Here is a 22,925-nt window from a genome sequence, read left to right on the forward strand (position 1 = left end):
CATTCTTTTTTTTCCCATTCTAAACTTGACAATTACCTAAAGCAAAAGGACTTCTCTGCTTTTTCAGTTTTATCTCCTGTACATCATTTTATTTGTATTAAATCATCATTTACTACAGTAATTTCCCTCTTTGCATTTGTTCAAATAGAAGTATTGTTCCACATACAAACCTTTTATGTATTTAGGTAAAGTTTCTGAACTCCATTTCAGACTTTTTAGTTGTTCTTTATGCTATTTATTGTCATGTTATACACTTTTTAAAGTAATGTTTTCATTATTTTAAAGTCAGTATGTTCCCACTGTAAAGAAATGTTGGCAAATACAGTAAAGCATAATGAATGAAATAAAAGCAAGACCTAACTCTACCATCAACAGATAACTACTGTTAACTTTTGTGTTTTTCTCCAGTTTCTCTAATGCTGTTCATTTTTAAACACAGTTTTCACACTGAATTTTTAAGTCTATAAAGTACATTTCCACTATCATATATAAACATCAAGTGTTTGTCCTTGTCAAATATTGCAAAGATATCATTAGAAACTGTAAGGCATGTTTGGATGTAAGGGCAAAGTTCATTTTGAACACACACACACTAATGCAGGGTTAGTATCGGACCCTTTAGTAAATGTCATATTTTGTTCAGATACATAACCACTGGGTGTGTATCACACTGGAGGTCATATTTTATAGTCATTCAATAATCCTCATTCAATAATCTTGTATCCTTGGCCTTTGACAAATATTTGGGCATTGGATGGAATTCTTGGGGGTATGGCCTAGCGACTGAAGGTGCATGACTAATGGGGCATGATCCCAGGCAAGGGAGAAATCAATTGAGTTCCAGGACCTGCGAGGGGAAAAGAAGGGCCGAGCTCAGATAGGTCTGAAACATGAGCGAGTGGCAACCTCATTGTTTATTTATATTTTTCTTATTTTACTTCTGAGTAACCTCCCCCATTTGGGAGAACAATTTCGATCACCAACTCCTAAGTTGCAAGTTACAAGTTCCCAAGCAACACCGGGCAAGGATAAAGGGCTGGTGGGCGTGTTCCCCGCTCAAGGCCCCTGTTGGACCGCTCAGAGGCTGGGGAAACCCACACCCGGAGCAACGGAGCAACGGGTATAAAGAACCCGGCCGCGGCTCCAGGCTTCGCAGGGGGAAGCGCTCTCCTCATCCATCCTCATCCGTGTTAGGTGCGTTCCGGAACACCAGGAAGATGGCACCGGCTGGGGGCAAAAATGCCAAGAAGGTGAGTGTGCGGGGGACCCAAGGTTGCTCTGGGTTTAGATCGGCCAGCCAGGCACCCCAGCCTGGAGAGAGCAGAGGGCCCCCAGCCCCACCCCCACCCCCAGCCTGGAGAGAGCAGAGAGCCCCCAGAACGGCTGCTTCGGAACACCAAGGCGCCTCTGAGCCCCGACCCCTGTCCCCTGACCACAGCGCTCTCTAGAGCTATGTGACCCCCAACTCCAGGGCACCCCTAAAACTGTGTCCTGTGACCCCCAACTCCAGGGCACCCCTAAAACTAAGTCTTGCACCCCACGACCAGAGCACTCCCCCAAGATGCGGCTCCTAGACCCACAGGTGCGACTTCTCTCCCCTCCGGCGGTGGGACTTGGGGGTCGCCTGCTGCGCGCCCTGGGTTCCTCTGGGTCTGCGCGCACCCCTCGGCGCCCCTAGCAAGAGAAGGCGCGAGCCGAGGCTGCGACCGTTTCGTCTTGGGGACCCCACCCCGCAAGGTTCTCACCAGTCCTAAGGCTCTGGCATTGGTTGGATGATGGTAAGTTTTCACAGGCAGTTTGGATTCAGAAATCACAGAACAGTGTACCGTGCAGGCCTCGAAAAGACTGTTTAAGAAAAATTAAGCACAATGGCCCTAAGATATTGAGAAAGGACTGCTGAGTTTTTAAAATAAAAACGCAGTAAGATGCCCACCGTTCCCCTGGGACTAGTGTTTCGTCCAGACTGTGGGCCTTCATCTAGTTGGGTGGGGCGGGGAGTGGCGGAGGGAAGGGGTGGGTGGATGGGTGGATGGACTGATAATAAGGTTACAGTTGGAAGCGGGAAGAAAAGGACGAGGAAGGAGGAAGTATCCTTGCCCCTTGGGTGTCAGAGCACCCGGCCCCATGCCTGGCAGAGGCCAGGGAATGGCAGGAAAGGAGACAGGGCCGGCCAACTATACCCGTGAGGACAAATTCATTGCCAGCCATCCCTCTAGAAATGTGGTGTACCTAGTTTCTGAAGGGATGACCCCCACCTCAAGAACACCTCCACCTAAGGAAAAACAAAAATTAATTCAATTAAAAATTTTAAATGCCATGAAGTCCAAGGATTTAAGATGTTGAGATGGCAATTGCTTATAGACTGTCAACTGTTCAATTAGGGGGAGAATTTTTGCCAATCCCTACCTACATCTACTAGAATAATGTATGGCTGGAAAGGATGATTCCCACAGAGATTTTTAAAATACTTTTGCTTTGGCCCAATTTGCATTGCCATAAATTCTAATCCACTCCCCAAACTCAAACTCCTAAAATGAAACGTTTTAAAGGATTACTTTAGCCAGATGGACATAAAAGGAGAAGAAAAAAGTTTCTTTGGTAACCTGGTTTCCATGCCTATGTCACTGTTAAAATATGGACAATACTATGTCTACACTTCTGATTAAAATTAAAATATGTTACAAAGCTAACACTTGTTCATTGTAAACAACTAGGAACAACACTAACAGCAGTGTCCGCTACATTTTGATGTATATTCTGCTAGTTTATTGTCTAAGCAAATATGTACTTTTAAAACAAAAACAGTCTGATATTAAACACACTGCTTTGCAACACCTTTTCACAAACAACGTCCTGAGCAATTTCTCATAGCACATGCCATTTTAAAACAAAAAAAGGAACAGAAAAGTATGAAGTTCAAGTTATTTAAAAATGCAGCAGACAAGTCCATTCTATACATGTGCATCTCCATTGCTGCCTTGCAGACAGGCTCATCAATACCATTTTCCTAGATTCCATATATATGTGTTAATAAACAGTGCTTGTTTTTTCTTTCCAACTTACTTCACTCTGTGTAACAGGCTCTGTGCTTCACATGTGCTTAGTCACTCAGTTGAGTCTGACTCTTTGTGAACCCCATGGATGTAGCCCTCCAGGCTGCTCCATCCGTGGGATTCTCCAGGCAAGAATACTGGAGTGGGTAGGCATTCCCTTCTCCAGGGGATCTTTCCAACCCAGGGATGGAACATGAGTCTCCTGCATTGCAGGCAGATTCTTTACCATCTGAACCACCAGGAAAGCATAACAGGCTCTGGGTTCATCCAAACCCACACAACACTGTAAAGTAATTTATCCTCCAATTAAAAATAAATAAATAAAAATTTAAAATTAAAATGCAGTCGAATCCAAGTATTTTTCCTGATGAAATGGTTCAATAAATTAATGCACAGTATGGTAACTGAATCACCACTAGCCACTTTGCCACCAAATATCAGATTGTTATGTTGTACATCAAGATGTTGTGGCACTAAAGTCTGAAAACACACACAAGAGTTCAGTGAGAGTTTCTACGTGACTGAACAAAATATGAATTATTTCATGCAAATGAAAATTAGCAACCAGTCATATCTCAGGTATTTGACTGTTGTTTATATTTTTATGCAACTGTACTGATTAGCAATATATCCATTTTTCTTATTAATTGGGTCATAATGATCAAAGTTGTAGTTCTAAGATGTGACATTTAGACACATTGTAATCATGACAGGTATTTGGATTTCAAAATTACATGTGATGAATTCTATACTTTGTAGTTGTTACCTCATGGACTTCAACACTTGAATTTTTTCTATCTGGAAAAGCTGTTCAAGAATAGAAAACACATATATGTGGAATCCAGGAAAATGATACAGATAAACATATTGGCAAAGCAGGAATAGAGTCACAGATGTAGAGAACAAACTTATGGTTACCAAGGAGGTAGATGTGGGGTGGGATGAACTGGGAGATTGGGACTGACATATGTACACTGCTGTGTATAAAACAGATAACTAATGAGAGCCTCCTGTTTAGCACAGGACACTCTACAATCTGTGGTGATTTAAATGGGAAAGAAATCTAAACGAGCCGATATGTATAAACATATAACTGATTCACTCTGCTGTGCACCAGAAACTAACAGAACAATGTGAAGCAATTGTAAAATTACTTCACAATTAAAAAAAAGAAGAACAAATAGCACAATCCTCCTGTTTTACTGCTTTAAAGTAAAAACGTCAGATGTTTCTTTTCTCTGAGCACCAGCTGTTGAGTTCATTCACATGGGGAGGGGCAGAAGGTGGTAAGGACTCAAGATGCCATTCAAATTCTTATGAATGCTTCTCACAGATTTTGTAACCCTTGTTATATCAGCATTTATTAACCATTAATGGCAATAAATGGAACACAGTAGATATGTACATTCCAGGTTATTACTTTACATGATCTTTTCAGGGCTGTCCCACTCTCCTCTATCCCATTTAAAATCAAATCTAGATACTATTTGAGGGTAAAAGAATCAGTGAGCCCTCTAGGAGTTGACCTGGGAGACTGTGTAAATTACTCAGAGACTCTGGACTTTAATTCCACGTTTGTATAATCAGAGAGAGGTTTCCCTGGTGGCTCAGTGGTAAAGAATCCACCTGCAATGCAGGAGTTGCAGGAGACACAGGTTCTATCCCTGGCCGGGAAGATGCCCTGGAGGAGGGCATGGGAACCTACTCCAGTATTCTTGCCTGGAGAATCCCATGGACAGAAGGGCCTGGCAGGCTACAGTTCATAACGTCACAAAGAGTCAGACACAACTGAAGCAACTTAGCATACACACGCACACAAAATCAGAGTAACCTTTAATTTTTAAATTTATGATATTTTGAAATAAAAAAATGATTCTACAAGAATATTACTAATTCACAAGTTGCTTTAAAAATATTAAGTTCAAAGTTGCTGTTTTAACACCAGGGTAATGATTGCATGTACAGTAAAGGAATAGGCATGCAAGTTGGACTGGAAATCAGTTTACAAATATTTTATTTACTGGTCTCTTCCCAGTTCTCTCACTTGCAGAGAGCAGGCCGTGCATACTTTCAACTTTCTGAACAGCATAATGCAGCTGCTATTATGGAAACTGAATTTTAGCACCAAAGACATTAGTCTTTAATTGATTTGGCCATCTTTGTGGTGGTATCTTCTGCCTTCTGTTCTCACCAAGTATATTTTGACTTTTCAGTCTCAAAACGCCTTCACAGTGTCACATGCCACTTCAACTTCTTTATAAAATATAATCCTCTCTCTTGTTTATTGATAGAAAAAGGAGAAAGACTAACAGTCACCATTTTAAGAATGTGTGCTTAAGTATTCATTTGAGGCTTTACAACAAAACCTTTTCATTTAATCTTTCTGAAGAGATTTATTCAAACATAACATCCTCCAACAATGTCCTTCAAATACTATTTAGTGTGTTCTGAAAAACCCCCGTCCCTGGCACATACACATGGAAACACAAGCTTTCATTATATGACCATTCTGATGGTTTGCCTCATAGTCACAAATTTCTGAATTTTATATATATCTATTCTCTGAGAATTTTAAAGAAATCATACTTCTCAACAATATGAGAGCAGAAGTTGTATTGTGGAAATGAGTAGAAAATTGTATTAAAAATTCAAATAATTCATTTATCCATTTTCTCCCTTCCCCTCCCCCATAACTTTAGGGCATCCTAGAACGGCTAAACTCTGGAGAGGTTATCATCGGAGATGGAGGGTTTGTCTTTGCGCTGGAGAAGAGGGGCTATGTGAAGGCGGGGCCCTGGACCCCGGAAGCTTCTGTGGAACACCCAGAAGCAGGTTGGTACACAGCTCTATTTTAAGCTCTCATAAAAGACCACTGTGTTGACCCACATCTAGGAGCATGCCATCAAGCAGGTGCCTCCATGCTACGGTTTCCAAGTATTTATTATTGCCTGCCGGGCACTGTGCCAGTGTATACATATAGATTCACCTGTTGGGTAAGTACCAATGGCCCCTCCTTATTTCTGTCACCTGTGTCTACCTCTTGCTCCTTGCTCTCGATGAGTCTAGAACCTGGCTCTCTTCCTTCTCCTCTGCCCCTACCTACCTCCTCCAACACTCTAGATGACTCCAACATCCATACATGTGATTCATCCAGCACTCTTCCTATTAGTACCCTGATTTCCTCCCCAATAAAACTTTCTTCCTTCCCCACCTCAGCAACCCACTCCTAGGCCTTTACATCATCAATAGCTGTCCACCTCTGAAATCTCAAGGACAAGTTCTACATTCCCTGACCACGCACCCTCCTGTTTTTCTGCTCATTCTTTCTAGTACTCCTATTCTTCAATCTCATCACAACTCTGTCCTTCATCTCCATTTTTGTGAGTTTTAGCCATTCTTCCCCATAAGTCCACCTTCCCTCCTTAACCTACTTTAAGTTCCATGATACAGCATCAGTCACCATCTTGCAGATAAGCCCTCTTCCATTATATATTTGCCAACTAGTTAAATTCATTGTATACTAGCTCCACTCTTATTTAAATGCAACCATCTACCTATGCTGCATCTGTGTCCACAAACCTTATTCTCACTTTATCTTCTTGATTACAAATCTTTTTGGCTAGGAAGGGAGGTAGGATGCAGCCTGAAAGGAATAAATATTATCTTCAGGGCCTCTGTATCATCCTTAAGCAATAGAGGATTAATCTTTAAAAGGGGAGGAAATGGGCCACTTCTACAGGCCCATAGAGTTCAGGGGGATGTGGGACTTTCGAGGATGATGGGTTAATCCAACTATGTCTTTATTCCAGGTCTCAAGTCCCATTTCTTCCTAATCAGATCTTAACTTTTGGCAATAGAATAATTTTCTGGTTGAGAACTCTGAATGGGTGGGTGTTCTAGCTGGCCAGAAATGGATCTGACTCCAGAACAATGCTTGAAGAGTAATTTCCTGTGGCTGGTTGTGGCTTCAGCTCTTGTGGGTCAGACCAGTCAGGAAACACACTATGAAGAGGAGATTTGTGCTCAAGAGTTCTACTAGGAAGTACTTTCAAGAAACAATACCTCTAAGGGAGCAAGGGAAGCAGGATTGAGCAGCAGAAAGAGCTCAACTGTGATGAGTTGCAACAGAGGTCCCAGCCAACCCCTCAGGGGGCTTCAGAATTGGACAGGCCCCTCAAAGTTGCCCCAGATGGAGGCAAGGGGGCTAGTTTGTGCCCTCCCCCTGTGAATAGACCAAGCCCTACATACAAGCTTGATCTCCCCTCCTGCTTGGGGCTGAGGCACTTCCTAAGGAGGGTCTCAGTTGTAATTATCAGCAATCAACACTTGGAAAGAAATTGAATCTTTCAGAGGAAGCCAGAGTTCTTGTGAATATTGTATAAGATAATAAACAGTTGGCTTTTTATGGTAAAGGAGAGCATGTTTCCGTGAATTCAGAAATGAAGGATGGAAACTAATGAACCTAATCGGAGACAGTACAGCTTTCAGATCCAGCACAGACTCTAGACCCAGACTAACTGGATCAAATCCTGACACAACCACTAGGTTGTATGGCCTTGGGGAAATTACATAGCTTCGCTGTGTATAAACTGAGATAATATTGACATCTACCTCATGAATTTGTTATGAGGATTAAATAAATTATATGTGCAATATTTAAAAGTGTCTGATGCATGTTAAACAGGACAAGTATTAACTATTGTTATTATTCACTTGACCGAGTTGTTTCTTATCTTGTTAATATTTTTGGCTGTATTAATGTATTTCTTGGGGATGGTTGGGTGGTATCACTGACTCAATGGACATGAGTTTGAGCAAACTCTGGGAAGAGTGTGAAGGACAGGCTTGTTGCAGTCTGTGGGGCCGTAAAGAGTCAGACACGACTCAGCAATTGAACAATCTGTTTCTTGGTTGTATTCATCTATTTCTGCTAGAGAAATACAGAAATGTGTTCAGTTCACACAGTCCCTAAAAAGTATCAAAAGTAAAAGAGCTATAGTCACACTATGAAACCTAGCAAAGGTACACAACTTTTATATGTCCAAATAAAAGTAGAAATAATACTGTGTGCTCTACCATTTAAAAAAAAGGTGGCTTAGGAAGCTAAACCAACAGTAGATCTCAAATTTTAGATTCATCAGTGGAGTTTGTTAAAAATTATAGATTCCTAGCCCCCATTTATAGAAATTTGGTTTCATCAGGTTTTGAGGGGGTCCAGAAACCTACCTGACCCCAAATAATGGCAAGGTGAACCCCATTTTCAGAAGCACTGAATTAAAGGGATGTAAGGAACACAGTGGAATAATTAAGACCTCAGACGGAGGATTTCTAATATATCCATGTTTTGTTTCTTAAGGTTTGATTGCTGGGGTAAACTCAGAATGAAATATTTCTTGGGCCAAACTGACATTAACGATAAACTACCTTTGCCCAAACTCTGCCTTGAAAACAAAATGAGACTCTTGTTTAAACTGCAAGTTTCAATTTTGTGAATCACATTTTCTTTTTTAAAGTTACACATTAGAGGAGCTCAAGAGAAATTGCTCTGATTTCCTTTGATTTTATTAATGCAGAAACAGCACGTTTGATCTCTTGGCCATTTGTGTCTTGAATATTTTAAGCTTATTTAAATGTATTGAGCATTTGCTCTACTTTTTCTTCTGGGAGCTGCCTGCTTTTTCAAGAATTAATGAAAACTCCATAATTCTGAGTTATTAGACTTAATCCTTTCTGCTACAGATTGACATCCCATATATTCAAGTCTGCCAGTGCCTAATTCAAACTCTGTCAACCCCAGGATGCATCAGAAAAGACAAATCTCCTGCTTGTAATGCATCTTCATAGAAACATTTCATAGGACCTCAGATGTATTTAACCTATTCAAGGAGGGGAAGGGTGAAAGGTGTTTAAAACCAGGTGGCGCTAGTGGTAAAGAACCCATCTGCCAATGCAGAAGACATACGACACATGGGTTGGGAAGATCCCCTGGAGGAGGGCATGGCAACCCACTCCAATATTCTTGCCTGGAGAAGCCCACAGGACAGAGAAGCCTGGAAGGCGACAGTCCATGGGGTTGCAAAGAATCAGACACAACTGAAGCGACTTAGCACGCACGCACACTCATGCTCTAAATGAGAGAATGGTCTGTGTCATGATGTTTTACGCAAATGAGCTTGGTTTCTGCAGGTGCTTTTCTAATTTTGACTGGGTGACAGCTGGAATTCATATAGATTCGGATAAGTTTCCCTGCAAACTGAACGACACCCAAAACATTTTTGTAGGACTGGTGCCTGGGCTTGACTTTTGGAGGCTGTAAGCAGTGAGGAAAGGAAAGTTACACTACAGATCTACCATCTCTTATCCAAGCCCTTGTGGGGCCAAATGCCAGAATTTGAGGGAATTTTAGAAAGTTAATACATACATATGCTATATATTGTGTAACACTCTCTTTAGGGTCTAAAGTGCTCCCCCAACCCCCATCAAACACATTAATACTCTTTTTGCATCAACATATATGACTACTCACTCTAAATGGGATACAATTATAAATATCCTCACATTAATTCAAGTCACTTTGCTCCCAAGTGATTTTGCTGCAAATTTATTATCCCAGTGAAGAAATATTGCAAAAATTTTTTTGACTTTTTAGAGTTAGCTGTGGAATTCCAAAGACTCGCCTTTCTCAAGAAAATTTACAAGGTAAATGCAATGCTCTGTACATATATATCTGGATCATATACATATATGATCATATGTATATGCATATACATGTATACACACATATATACTTATATAATATTGTATATTACATTGTATGTCAAGTATAATACATACTTGGTAATATTTAGCTTCTATGACGCTAAAATGAGACTAGTATAATGGAGAGTTTAAAGCTATAAAATGAATATAATTAGTATGCTGCTGCTGCTAAGTCACTTCAGTTGTGTCCGACTCTGTGTGACCCCATAGACGGAAGCACACCAGGCTCCCTCATCCCTGGGATTCTCCAGGCAAGAACACTGGAGTGGGTTGCAATTTCCTTCTCCATATAATTAGTATAGGTTGTATCATTGTTGTAGGAACCAGTCACATCCTATATTACTGGTTAGAGGATAAAAACTCAAGAGTTTTATGAAGAGAGGAAACAGAAAATAGATATTGAATGGATATCCAGAAATCACCAGACTAATTCTCCTACTAAAGTTTATGCCAAATGTTGTGGTTCTTGCACACAGTGGAATTAGCATTGTATTTGGAAATGAATTTGGGTCTGGAAGGGTTTGAGGAATCTGAATATTTAATTGTTCCCAGGTGAACCTAGAAAGGTCACACTTGGAGAAGCTCTCCTTTTTTAAGAAGCATGAAGGAATAATCAAATCGATTAAAAGTGAAAGTTGTCTTCACCTTTTTGAATCACTGCCCTCTGGAAAAATCTGATAAAACTTATACACCCTCTGAGAATCATAAAATGTTTGTACATGCAAACAATTTGCACACTACTCTAGGGTTTTCGTTTTGTGTTGTCCAGTCTCTGGAAATCCATCAAAGGACCACCTGGGTGGACTTGTTATTCACAAGCCATTCTGTCACGGAGAACAGGAACCAAGTCTGTAGTCCCTTCTCCCCTCCTCCAGTCACACCACTGTGTTTTTCCAATTACTCTCTGTGAGGGTTTCCAATTGGTTCTGTTGTGAATTAAAACAACTTTGAAACTCCCTAATTTATGAATGTTTACAAGTTCCCACTGAGAACTAAAGTTTCCACGATTTTAAAAGCAAAGATTTGGCTTCAAACTTAGGTATCCATTTTCTGAAATACATTGCAAGTTGTTGGTTTTTGTTTTGTTTTGCCTCACCTTGAACTCCATTTATAAACAAACACAAACAAAAATGCTTCCTATGTTCTTGGCACTCTACTAGGCATCTAGGCTGCAAAGCTGCCAGACTGATCTCCAGTCTTAGCCCCTGAAGGACTAAGAACACCAGTGTCCTTGTCCTAGTAACTTTTTAGACACTAATGTGGTTGCTCCCAAACCTGTGGATTTTATAGGCCTCTAAAATTTAGAAACAAATTTTAGTGTCCAAAATACAACTGCTGATTTCTTACTCTGCCCAGTCATTTCTCTTGACAAAAACAAAACACCAAGTCTCACTATTGTTTTATAAAAGGAACATTCTTCTGCTCTCTTGGAATGGTGATGCTCAACAAAACTGAAAGTAAGAATCAGTTGGGAAACCATTCCCAAAAATTGCCTGTGCCCTATCCTGAACTAATTAAATTAGAATATACATGTATTTGACCCTAACATTCATTTTTTTTTAAAGTTTGCAGGGCTATGTAATGGACAACCAGAGGTTAGGACCACTATTTTAGAGCAAAGGATAATAGATAACTCTTTAAATTGCATACATTTGATTAAATGGAAAACAAAAACATCCCACTATATTTCCTGCAGCTGTGAAAGCTTTGCCACATGGTATTCATCTGTGGAGCTAGCTTGGTAACCTTGCTCCAAACTCTGCTATCAGAATTATTTCTCAAAAACACTGAGCTAATCGTATTAATCAATTGCTTTAAAACTGTTGCTGTTTCTCCAGTATCTATGGTCTGGAGCCTAGACTCCCTGGGATGATGTGCAAGGCCATTTGTACTCTGTCTGGCAGCCCACCTCTCCAGGTCTGGTCTCCCACCACTTCTCCAGCATATCCTCAGCCCCGGCCATCCAGTCTGCTTGTCATTCCCCCAAAGGCCAAGACTGTTCCTGCCTCCTTGTCTTTGCTTGGGCTGTTCCCTCTCTAGGGAATGCCCTTCCCCATGTTCTTTGCCTGGCAAAATCGCTGAGATGATTCCTCCTCTGTGGGACCTCCCTCTTCCCTTCACCCCACATCACTAACAGAGATAATCTCTCCTAGCAAGAGACTCCATATCCACCTCTCATTAGCCCCCAGGATGAGCAAATGTCAGGCAACCAGGAATTTAAGCACATATTTTCATTGTTTATCTAAGAGCCTTCTGAAAGCATCACAGGCTGATAAACTGATAGCAAAGAATATCTTTCACTCTCCCAGTTCGCCAACTTCATCGAGAGTTCCTCAGAGCTGGCTCGAATGTCATGCAGACCTTCACCTTCTATGCCAGTGAAGACAAGCTGGAGAACAGGGGAAACTACGTTGCAGAGAAAATATCCGTGAGTAACACCATACTGTGTCTTAGGCAGGTGTGTCATCAACAAAGCTCCCGTAGAAAAAAATGTTGAGCCTTTTTAAAACAGAAACGAGGTATGTGTGAATAATATTCTTAGGTCTTAGCTAGAGTCCCCCAAATTACCAGAAAGGCATTTAATGAAGCAGATCAAAGAAGTATTTAACTAGTAATGATTTTCCAAGTCTTTTGACTTAACTTTTTGAGTGAGTATCCTTACAAACTCTTAGATCTTTACAGATTTTTAATGTGACAGTATAGGAGAAAGGTCATATATGGCAGGAATCAGCAAATCTAGAATATTCCTAGCTGAGCTACAATTAATTGTGTGATGTTGGGCAAACCATTTACCTATCCCATCAAATCAACAACTGCATCTCTAAAATGAAAAAGGAATTCTAAAATCCATGCATCTGTGTGATTTTTTGAGGATAAGAGTCAGTTTTTAAGGTCTAAATACTTCAAAAAGACCTTACTTGTGATACATTTATCTTTTAATTGAGAAAATATATAATGACAAAAAGTCATTAATTGAGTTTATTCTTATTAATCAAAAAAGCAAATCATTATCACCACCACTATTTGCTAGGTATTCTTCTAACTGCAGTTTAAGCGTTGGAAGATATCAGATCCTTTTATTTACTTATTTTGGCTGCATGTTGAGGCATGTGGGATTTTAGTTCTTGATCAGGGATTGAATTCATACCCCCCTGTAGTGGAAGTGCAGAGTCAACCACTAGACCACCAGAGAAGTCCAAGAAGATACCAGATCCTTTTACAGAAAGACTTTTACCCTCTCACAGATCTTTGGTATAATGTAATATCCCTAAACACCATCACAAGATTTATTTTTTTCATCACTGTTATTGGCAGTGTTGTTACTGCAAATTGTTCATCTCTGTAAAGCACTGACCTACTCCATTACTGTCATTTTCTGAAACAAAATCACTGTTGTAACATACAACTGAGATGTAGACATTTGAATAACAATTTTGCTTCAATTTCACGTGAAAATGTAACCATACTGTATATTCACCCTTTTTAGGGGCAGAAAGTCAATGAAGCCGCTTGTGACATTGCCCGGCAAGTGGCTGATGAAGGAGATGCTTTGGTAGCAGGGGGCGTGAGCCAGACACCTTCGTACCTTAGCTGCAAGAGCGAAACTGAAGTCAAAAAAGTCTTTCAGCAACAGTTAGAGGTGTTCATGAAGAAGAACGTGGACTTCTTGATCGCAGAGGTAAATAGATACTATCAAAGATGAGATGAGTACACTTTGTACATTTATTTGTCTTTACTCTCATGACCATTTGGGGTTAGGTACCAGTCATGACTAGTACCAGTAATATTTATTTTTGAAAACTTCTTCCAATTTAGGGCTTCAACTAAATGTGATTCAGTTGATGTAATATAGCATTCTTCAAACCTTTGAACTGCAATTCACAGAAATCACCATTCTATTGTTTTTTAAATGCTAATGAATCACAACTCAGGGTTTAAGAAACACTCATCTGGGGATAATTAGGTTAATATGCAATAGGATAAATTTTCAAATTATTTGGGGAGAAACAAAATTAAAGGTACTTTGACTTTAATTTATTTCAGTATTTTGAACATGTTGAAGAGGCTGTATGGGCAGTTGAAGCCTTGAAAGCATCAGGGAAACCAGTGGCGGCAACTATGTGCATCGGCCCAGAGGGAGACTTGCACAGCGTGACCCCTGGCGAGTGTGCAGTGCGCCTGGTTAAAGCAGGTGATGATAGATTTTGATTGGTTTGCAACTAGTATGTCTTTTAAATGACATACACACACAGGTCCACCTATGAATCACTATATACTATTTTTGTTACAGGAAAATCATTCATTTACTTTCTTAAGAATGCTGATACATTATTGTGTCTCAAAGAGAAAAAGTGTAAAAAAAAAACAAAAAGGTACACCCATCAGCCTTTTGAAAAGGGCAACTAGACCTACACTGAAAGTTTAATACATAGAAATGAGAAGAATTTTGGTAAACCATAAAGAGTATTAGGACAAATTATGTTTTATTTTAAATTTATCTCAAGTTGAGGTCTTTAATATCTTTAAGATATTAATATCTTTCAAGACAGTTGCCCTCTTTGCCAAAGTTTTTCCATTTTCCATAAATTACTGGTATGCTTAACTTTTTGTAATTGGTATCATAAAATTTAAAATCCTTTGATATGAAATATTGAGTATTCAATTTATCTTTTTATATAATTTCCATCCCTTATATTGGGTTTCATTTCAGTTAGGGAAAATTCAGACTGATTTCAAAGCTGCCTCATTTTAAACCTGAGGAAGAGCACAGTGTCTGTGGAATAGTCTGACTCACCCTGTGAAGTAGAGATTTTGATTGGCTAGTCTTATCTAGCCAATCAAAATTTAATTTCTCGTCTTTATCCAACTCTTGTTATGTCATGAAAGTTATTTCATATTTGTCACTAATAATTACAATTATTTAGGTTTAGGATGACATTGTAGAATCTGAATTTCTGATTATGAATACAAAAAATGAGGAGAGCGCATCCCTGGTGGTCTGGTGGTTAAGAATCCACCTCGAAATGCAAGGGGCACCAGTTTGATCCCTGTCCTGGGAAGATCCCACAAGCTACAGAGCAACTAAGTCCATGAGCCATAACTACAGAACCTGCACTCTAGAGCTTGCAAGCAGCAACGACTGAGCCCACATGCCACAACTACTGAAGCCCATGCACCTAAAGCCTGTGCTTTGCAACAAGCAATGAGAAAGTCTTAGTTGCTCAATCACGTCCAGCTCATCGAGACCCCATGGACTGCAGCCCTCCAGGCCCCTCTGTCCGTGGGATTCTCCAGGCATGAATACTGGAGTGGGTTGCCATTCTATCTCCAGAGCACCTTTCCAACCCAGGGTTGGAACCTACATTGTAGGCAGATTCTTTACTGTCTGAGCCACCCCTGAAATGAGAAGCTGGCAACAAAGAGTAGCCCCTCCTTGCCACAACTGGAGAAAGCGAGCATGCAGCAATGAAGACCCAGTACAACCAAAAATTAAAGATGTTTTCAAAATGGGGGGAGAAACCAAGTTAACATGCTTCAAAAAGATCAGAGGAGGCCCTCATCCTCCCAGCTGTTAGCTGGCAGGGATTCCTGGCCCGTGTCTCATCCTTTCCTCACCCGACTATTCAGAGTAAGTGGCCACAGTGCTTGTTGTCACTGTACCCTGTTTATATCCTTTATGGAAATTACCCAGATATCTCATTTGTTTACGTCTTAAATGTCTGGGTCTCTCACTAGACTGTAAAGTCCCAGAGGGCAGAGACTGTGTCTGCTTGACTCAGCACTGAGTACCCCGTGCCCAGCATACCACCCAGCACATAGAGGCTCCTAGTATCCATCTCACAATCGGGTCCATCTTCCAGTGTTGTTAGTCCAACCTCGATGTGTCCTTACATAGTCACTAATACCCAAAGTGATCACGTCCTCCTCGCAGCAGTTTTAACACTTTCTGTTTACACCACACATTTGTAGTATCCTCAGATGACATTTTCTTTTTTTTTATATAATCTCAAAAAGACATTTTCTAACCTGTGAGATACTTAATCAGGTTCTGCAGTTACAAAAAGGTAGAAAATTCAGTTTTAAACCAAGTGAAGCAGTCTTTTGACTGTAGAACTCCTCAGAGCCTTTGACATGTTCATATATATTTGCAGGCTCCAAGGGGCTACAGTAAAAAAAAAAAAAAAAGACTACTCCTAATGTAATTGTTCATAGAACCTTATTTTCATCGAAAATAAGGTTTTAGAAACCCTATGCTAAATTATTAAATCTTTGGTGTCCTATATTTCTCCATAACCCTTTACAAGGACCTTTGTGCCTAAATGACATCCAACGAATAGCCAACACATGATTAATTAGTGTAATGAAGTCAAGAAAAGAAAGGAAACTCTGACTGCAGAATATCCAAAAAAAAAAAGTAGTCAAGATCCAAGAGACCCTGTTCAGTAAGCTGTTGAATATACCAGCCTGGAATCCAATGGAAAGGTCAGGGTTAGAGAGTGAAGCTTGGGAGAGCTGTGCATGTAGATGGTATTGAGAGCCTGGGGTAGAAAAGGAAGTGTCGATGCAGAAGAGACCAGTGGAATCCTGTAACAATGCAGGATTGAAAGGTTCAGCCTTGAGGAGGGGTTAGCACAGAGCACTCTAAAAAAAGCAGCCAAGGAGGTAGCAATACTCAAAGAACAAGGGAAGTTCTCAGAAGCCAAGAGAAGGGGAGTATTGTAGGAGTTGAAGGAGAGAGTGCCACTTGGATGAAAGTGGCTGAGACGTTGAATCAGATGAGGACGGAGAAGGGACTACTGGATTTGGCAAGACTGAGGTCATCGGGGCCCTTAACAAAAACTGATTCAGAGGAATGATGGGTAATGAGGCCTGACTGGAACAAGAATGAAGAGCAAATTGCAGGCCCAGGCCTGTGAGGACTACTAAGAATTCTGCTACTGAACACTAGAGATCATAGCATGTGGCATCAGCTCTGCTGCTCTGGGAATCAAGATGTTGGTGTCACTCTCATAGCCAGAAAGATTCTTTCCTTTCCTTGTTCTTGCTAACTCTATATCCAAGATACAAAATCCTAGGCTGTGAGTTCACCAAAAAAAAAAGTCCTTTTTGGAGGTGGAAACAACCGAAGTGTCAATGCAGTGTGTCTGTGTGTGTGTATATATATATATATATATATATATATATATATGCAATGGAATATTACTTAGCCATAAAAATGAATGAAATTCTGACACATGCTTCAACAAGGATAAACCTTGAAAACATTGTATTAAGTGAAATAAGCCAGTTACAAAAGGACACATACTATATGATTTCATTTACATGAAAGTTTCAGAAAAACATTTTCCTAAAATTACATTCTGCTGTTATCCAAGAAACTCAATAATGCTTTAAATTGGCCTGGTGAAAGGGAACATTGATTTATTCCTCAGATGAGTGGTATGGTCACCACAGGTGCCATTGGGAAGCTGGGAGTAGTGAAAAATTTTTGTGCTTTGCAATATAATGTCAAAGATTGAAAAAATGACTATTAAAATTGAAGTCTAAAAAACCTCTAATAATGTTTGTTTCTTTTCCAAAAAAGATGGACATAAATGTGTTCATAAATGACACTTCAATAGTATCAGACTCTTCAGAGCACTTTTCAGAGAAAGCACTTGCTGCCTGTTAGTAGTCATTCTTGCCCAAGGGTAAGATAAGTTTGCAGGGACCAAATGCTATCCTTCTAACCATTCCAAATTAAAGCTCCCTGACTCAGAGTTGGCCTCCTGGTATCTGGTGAATCTCTAAAGCTAAATTGTTCTTCCACTTGCAGGAGCTTCCATCGTGGGGGTGAACTGCCATTTTGACCCCACAATTAGCTTACAAACAGTGAAGCTCATGAAAGAAGGCTTGGAGGCTGCGGGACTGAAAGCCCATCTGATGAGTCAGCCCTTGGCCTACCACACTCCCGATTGCGGCAAGCAAGGATTTATCGACCTGCCAGAATTCCCCTTTGGTAAGAAAGCCATTTTATAAATCATGTCAGGGTCTTCATGTTTGACAAATTCCAAATAAACCTCTGGTCATAGAGCTTTATCATGGTAAAACGTTGGCAGCATATCTCCTCATCTCTTGGCCCTACTTCTCTCCCTGCAGCCCCAAAACTTTTAAATCAGACATTAGGAAACACAGGACCAGCAAGCAAAAAAGACCTCTGATTTAAAGGTAGAATCAAAGGTGAGTCAACACCTAGGCAGACAACCAATTCATCACACGTGGAGTTTGGTAAGAAGAATGCCCTCCTGAGTGGCATCAGTGAAGACTCTGCTTCTGGTTCTAGCTCTGTTGCTTAGTGGCAAAACCTTAGCAAAGTTCCTTAGTTCATCCTGATCTGAATTTTCTCATCAGATAAATAAGGTTAGGCCAAGTTATCACCAATATAGTTTTCTCTTATTTTGAATGCTGCTTGAATACTCTAGCTATATCTGAGTTGAGGCGGGCAGAGGGAAGGTGCCATTGCTGGGTTACTGCGTAACAGATTTGAATGAGGAGACCAAGAGTGTGGGGTGAACCCTTGCAGTCTGAGAAGAGGGATAAAGCTTGTGTGGGAAGTGGGCGTGAGTCTACCTGGAGAATCCAGCCGGAGGTGAGCCTGGCCTGGCCAGCCTACTATTTCATTCTAGGGTCCTTATCTCATATTCTAGAGGGACTCTGTAAAATCATCAGTCTAGAAGAACCACAGAAGAAGAATGGCGAGACATTTGTGGTTTTATTGGTGTAGAAGAGATTATTGCAAAATTTAGTGGCTTTAAACTGCAAATATTTTTTATATCTCATAGCAGCTGTGGGTCATGAATTTGGGAGAGCTTAACTCAGAGTCTCTTAATAGGCTGCACTCCAGACTCTCCCAAGGGTTATAGTCATCTGACGGCCTGATGGGAGCTCTTTCAATCTGAAAGAGCTTGAACTACTTTCAAGCTCTCTTAGTTAGCTGTTGGGAGTCAGGGTCAGTTTTTTGCTATCTGTTGACTGGAGCCTTCAGCTTCTTGACTCATGGGCTTTTCCACTGTGATACTTGAGCATCTCACAGTTTGGCCACTGGCTTCCCCTGGGATGAGTGATCCAGGGGAGAACAAGGCAGAAACCCTAATGTCTCTAATGATCTAGCCTCAGAAGTCACAAGCCATCCCTTCCACCATACTTTATTGGTCTCATAGACCAACCTGATATAATGCAGGAAGGGTCACACAAGGGTGAGACCATCAGAGGGCAGAGATCATTGGGAACCATCTTGAAGTCCTGCTGTCACAGCTGTTTAAACTGGGCATGCCAATGCAAGGTAGCTAATCATTTTTAAAAGTTAGGAACTGAATATTTATTTGCAGAAATATAAGATCTTATCTAATTCATTTACTGAAAATAACATTTATTTTGACTCACAGGAAAAGACTCTGATGCTGGGAAGGATTGGGGGCAGGAGGAGAAGGGGACGACAGAGAATGAGATGGCTGGATGGCATCACCGACTCGATGGACATGAGTTTGAGTGAACTCTGGGAGTTGGTGATGGACAGGGAGGCCTGGCGTGCTGTGATTCATGGGGTTGCAAAGAGTCGGACACAACTGAGCGACTGAACTGACTGATAGCTATTTATTTTGAATATTTTTAATGAAGCAGAGCATCATTTATTACAGGACTGGAACCCAGAGTTGCAACCAGATGGGATATTCAAAAGTATGCCAGAGAGGCCTACAACCTGGGGGTCAGGTACATAGGCGGGTGCTGTGGATTTGAACCCTACCACATCAGGGCGATTGCAGAGGAGCTGGCCCCAGAGAGGGGATTTTTGCCACTGGCTTCAGAAAAACATGGCAGCTGGGGAAGTGGTTTGGACATGCACACCAAACCCTGGATTAGAGCCAGGTAAGAACCTTAAACTGTATTTGCCAAACCAAACTCGCACAAATTATGAATACATCCAAGTGAGATCATTACAAAAAGTACCGCCAATTTGCAGTGTAATGACAAAGAATCACATAGCCTCTTCAAATTCTCTCACAGAAATATTTATAACTTTAGCTTTATGGAGTGATTTCTGGAGAAAGCTTTAAGAATATAGAATATAAATAATGTAAGTTGCAATAAAATGTGATTTCACACTCTTGGAAAGCACCATCTATGTGGTGGACACTAACAGTGAATCAGTTGTTAGGATTCAAGTACAAATATTAATTGCTTATTCTGTGCCAAGCACGATCCTTGGAGCTGGGAAGACAGTGCTGAATGAGATTAAAAAAGGTCTTTGCTCTCAGGGCTTACATTCCATGGGGGATAAGGAACAACAAACAAATAGATTTTCACATCAGGCAATGTGCAGGGTACTAGGAATAAAGAAATGAAAGGCTGCAGTCCCTGGCTTGGAGCCTCTCACAGTCTACTGGGGGAAATGGAGAAGAAAGCTAATGTATTATACTGTAGTTATCTACTTGAGTAGAGGCATGGATAAAAAACAATGAAGAGAAGAGAAGAACTATCTCTACCGAATAGATGATGTAGAAGAAGGGACTTTGGGGCTAGATTTTAAAGAGCTAGGTAGATTTCCACAGAAGAAGGAAGTGGGTAGAAACTGTCCCGCAAGCAGAGGCAGCAGTTTCGCTCTATCTGACCAACTTTAGTTCAACAGAACTGTGTCAGACACTGTTGTAGATGCCGAGGAAGCAAGCTGGACGAGGCACAGGCCTGTCTCCAAGGAGGGTAATAGTCTAGTAGGCAGAGAGATAAATAGCTAAGTTCACCTGACATAGTAAGTTAAGGATGGAGAGATGCACAGGCGCTGGGGGTCCGCACTAACGGCCACCAGGGGAAAAAGCGGGAGGGCTGGTGAAGAATTTCCCATGGAGCTAGCATCTGAGCTGAGTTCTGAAGGATGGGTTACGTTGCCAGGTAGGAGAATAGCCTAGAGGGAAGCACTGGGTGTGAGTGCCAAGAGAACGGTAAGCTGAGACATTGGAAGTTTGAGAACCTCAGGTTCAGAATTTGGCAGGAGACACACATCCAGACAGGAGGTGGCCTCTGTTCACACTCACGAGGTCTGGATGACCTTATCCCAAGGCAGTGAGGAGTCTGAAGGGTCTGAGACCAAGTTCGATTTGCAAGTTTCAGTAGCCTGGAGACAGGGAAACCTATGAGGAAGTCTTTTCTGCAAGAGACCAGGCATGGCAAGGCCTGGAACTGGGAGCTGATAGAAATAGAAAGGAGGCAGAGGCGGGATCTCCAGGTTGAGGGATGCAGAAGCAGAACTGGCTTTGGGAAGAGCAGCAAATGTGGGCATAGGTGGCTCAGGAGGTAGAACCAGAAAGTGAGGTTGGGGAGGCGAGGTAACTTAGCAAGTGTCCTTGTTCTAAAGCCTCAGCTTTTGAACCTGTGTGTATATGAAAAGAAGGAATTCAAAGTAATTTTATACCTACAGATTCTGGGGGAAAAGAAAAGGTAAATGTGTTTCAGAGGACACACTCTCGAGAGTCCAAAGATGGCAGGGTTCTAGCTCACAACCTAGAGACAGACCCTAACAGTTTCTGTGTGTTTTGTTCATGCAGAGCCAGGAAGGAATACTGGGAGAATCTTCGGATAGCCTCGGGCAGGCCGTACAACCCCTCCATGTCAAAGCCGGACGCCTGGGGAGTGACCAAAGGAACAGCCGAGCTTATGCAGCAGAAAGAAGCCACAACCGAGCAGCAGCTGAGAGAGCTCTTCGAAAAACAGAAGTTCAAGTCTGCACAGTAGCCTCGATGGAAACCATTTTTAGTGACTTCCTCTAGGCTTGGGCCACAGTTCCAAAACTAAGGAAAAGATGGTTAAAAGGCAAAGCTTATACAAATGCCAGCTTACGCGTCAAGATTGATAGGAACTGAACAAAACCATTATAAATAACACTTGACAGTTTTTTAAAAGTATGTATTTAGAACTTGGAAGCAAAATGAATAACAAGTAAATCTTAAACAGGTTTACTAAGCATCCACCAGGTACACAGTATTAAGGAAATCACTATGGCCAAGAAAAAATAATTTGGACATTAGTCCTACTTCAAATATTTCACAGGCTGGTAAGGAGGATGAGATGTGAGCTGTCATAAATGGTGTAGCAACCAGACAAGTACAGACAAAGTGCTATAGGAAAGTGACTTTCAAGCTTTTTGGAAATGGCCCTTAATAAGAAACACAATTTATATAATGACCTGGTAAGGCACATGTATAACCATTGAAATAAAATGTGATCCATTCTGATATTTTTAAATTCCATTGCTTTCTGTCCTATTTCATTAATAAAATATGCTGGTTAAGGCCTTTTAAATTGATTTTATGACCATTAATTGAAAATCACACATTGAAAAAACACTGCTAAGGGACATTTCAGCTATAGGGACTTTGCTATTCCCTTTACAGTTTTCCTTAGAAAATCAGTCCTATGGGACCAGATCAGTAAACATTCAAAGCTCAGAGTCCTGCTGTCAAGAGTTCCAGAGTTGTTGCCTCTTTTCTGACCCATTGCCACCACTGAGAATTATTCAGACCAATGGGGAGGCCAAGAAGGGATTGGTACCCAGGCTCTCTCCATTCTGCTCTAGGCTGGATCCACCTAAATGCCTCCAGTCAGTAAGGCTAGGGAGCAATGATCTTGAAATGACAACCCCCTCCAGTGTTCTTGCCTGGAAAATCCCATGGACAGAGGACCCTGGCAGGCTACAGTTCATGGGGTCACAAAGAGTCAGACATGAGTAAGCAACTGAGCACAAAAAGGTCTAATAAAGAAAAAGAGATTTTCCAAACTCTGTCAGGGTTTCCTAGATTGAGAACTATATTTTCTCCTGGTCATACCTACTCTGAAAACTCAAGCCTGAAGATATAAGATCACTGGAATAAATGACTACTCATTGTATTAGAAAAGAGTTCATGCTTCTTTCTAAACATTCTTGGATTGGTGTGGCTGCTTTGAAACCCTTAATTTCTTCAGCTATTAAAAAAAAACCAATAAGACTATCTTGGATGTATTTGATTCTTAGTTCTGTTCTATAATTTTCTAAGTCTTATATGAAATTTCTATATCCCAGTTTCTATTTAAAAAGACACAAAT

At 40.9% G+C, this 22,925-nt stretch overlaps 1 protein-coding gene across 1 annotated transcript; it reads left to right on the forward strand.

Annotated features, from left to right (window-relative positions):
- The first annotated feature begins 1,127 nt into the window (after positions 1-1,127).
- LOC129563603 (betaine--homocysteine S-methyltransferase 1) lies at positions 1,128-21,578 on the forward strand. Its single transcript, XM_055437476.1, has 8 exons — positions 1,128-1,250; positions 5,753-5,885; positions 12,122-12,240; positions 13,300-13,491; positions 13,857-14,004; positions 17,629-17,811; positions 19,490-19,718; positions 21,392-21,578. Exons 1-8 carry the CDS (start codon positions 1,218-1,220, stop codon positions 21,576-21,578), a joined length of 1,224 nt encoding a protein of 407 aa, XP_055293451.1. The 5' UTR covers positions 1,128-1,217.
- Positions 21,579-22,925: the final 1,347 nt, after the last annotated feature.

The sequence above is a fragment of the Moschus berezovskii genome, chromosome 9 (genome assembly GCF_049115385.1).
Source record: "Moschus berezovskii isolate FMDL1 chromosome 9, NW_MosBer_1.0, whole genome shotgun sequence".
NCBI lineage: Eukaryota > Metazoa > Chordata > Mammalia > Artiodactyla > Moschidae > Moschus > Moschus berezovskii.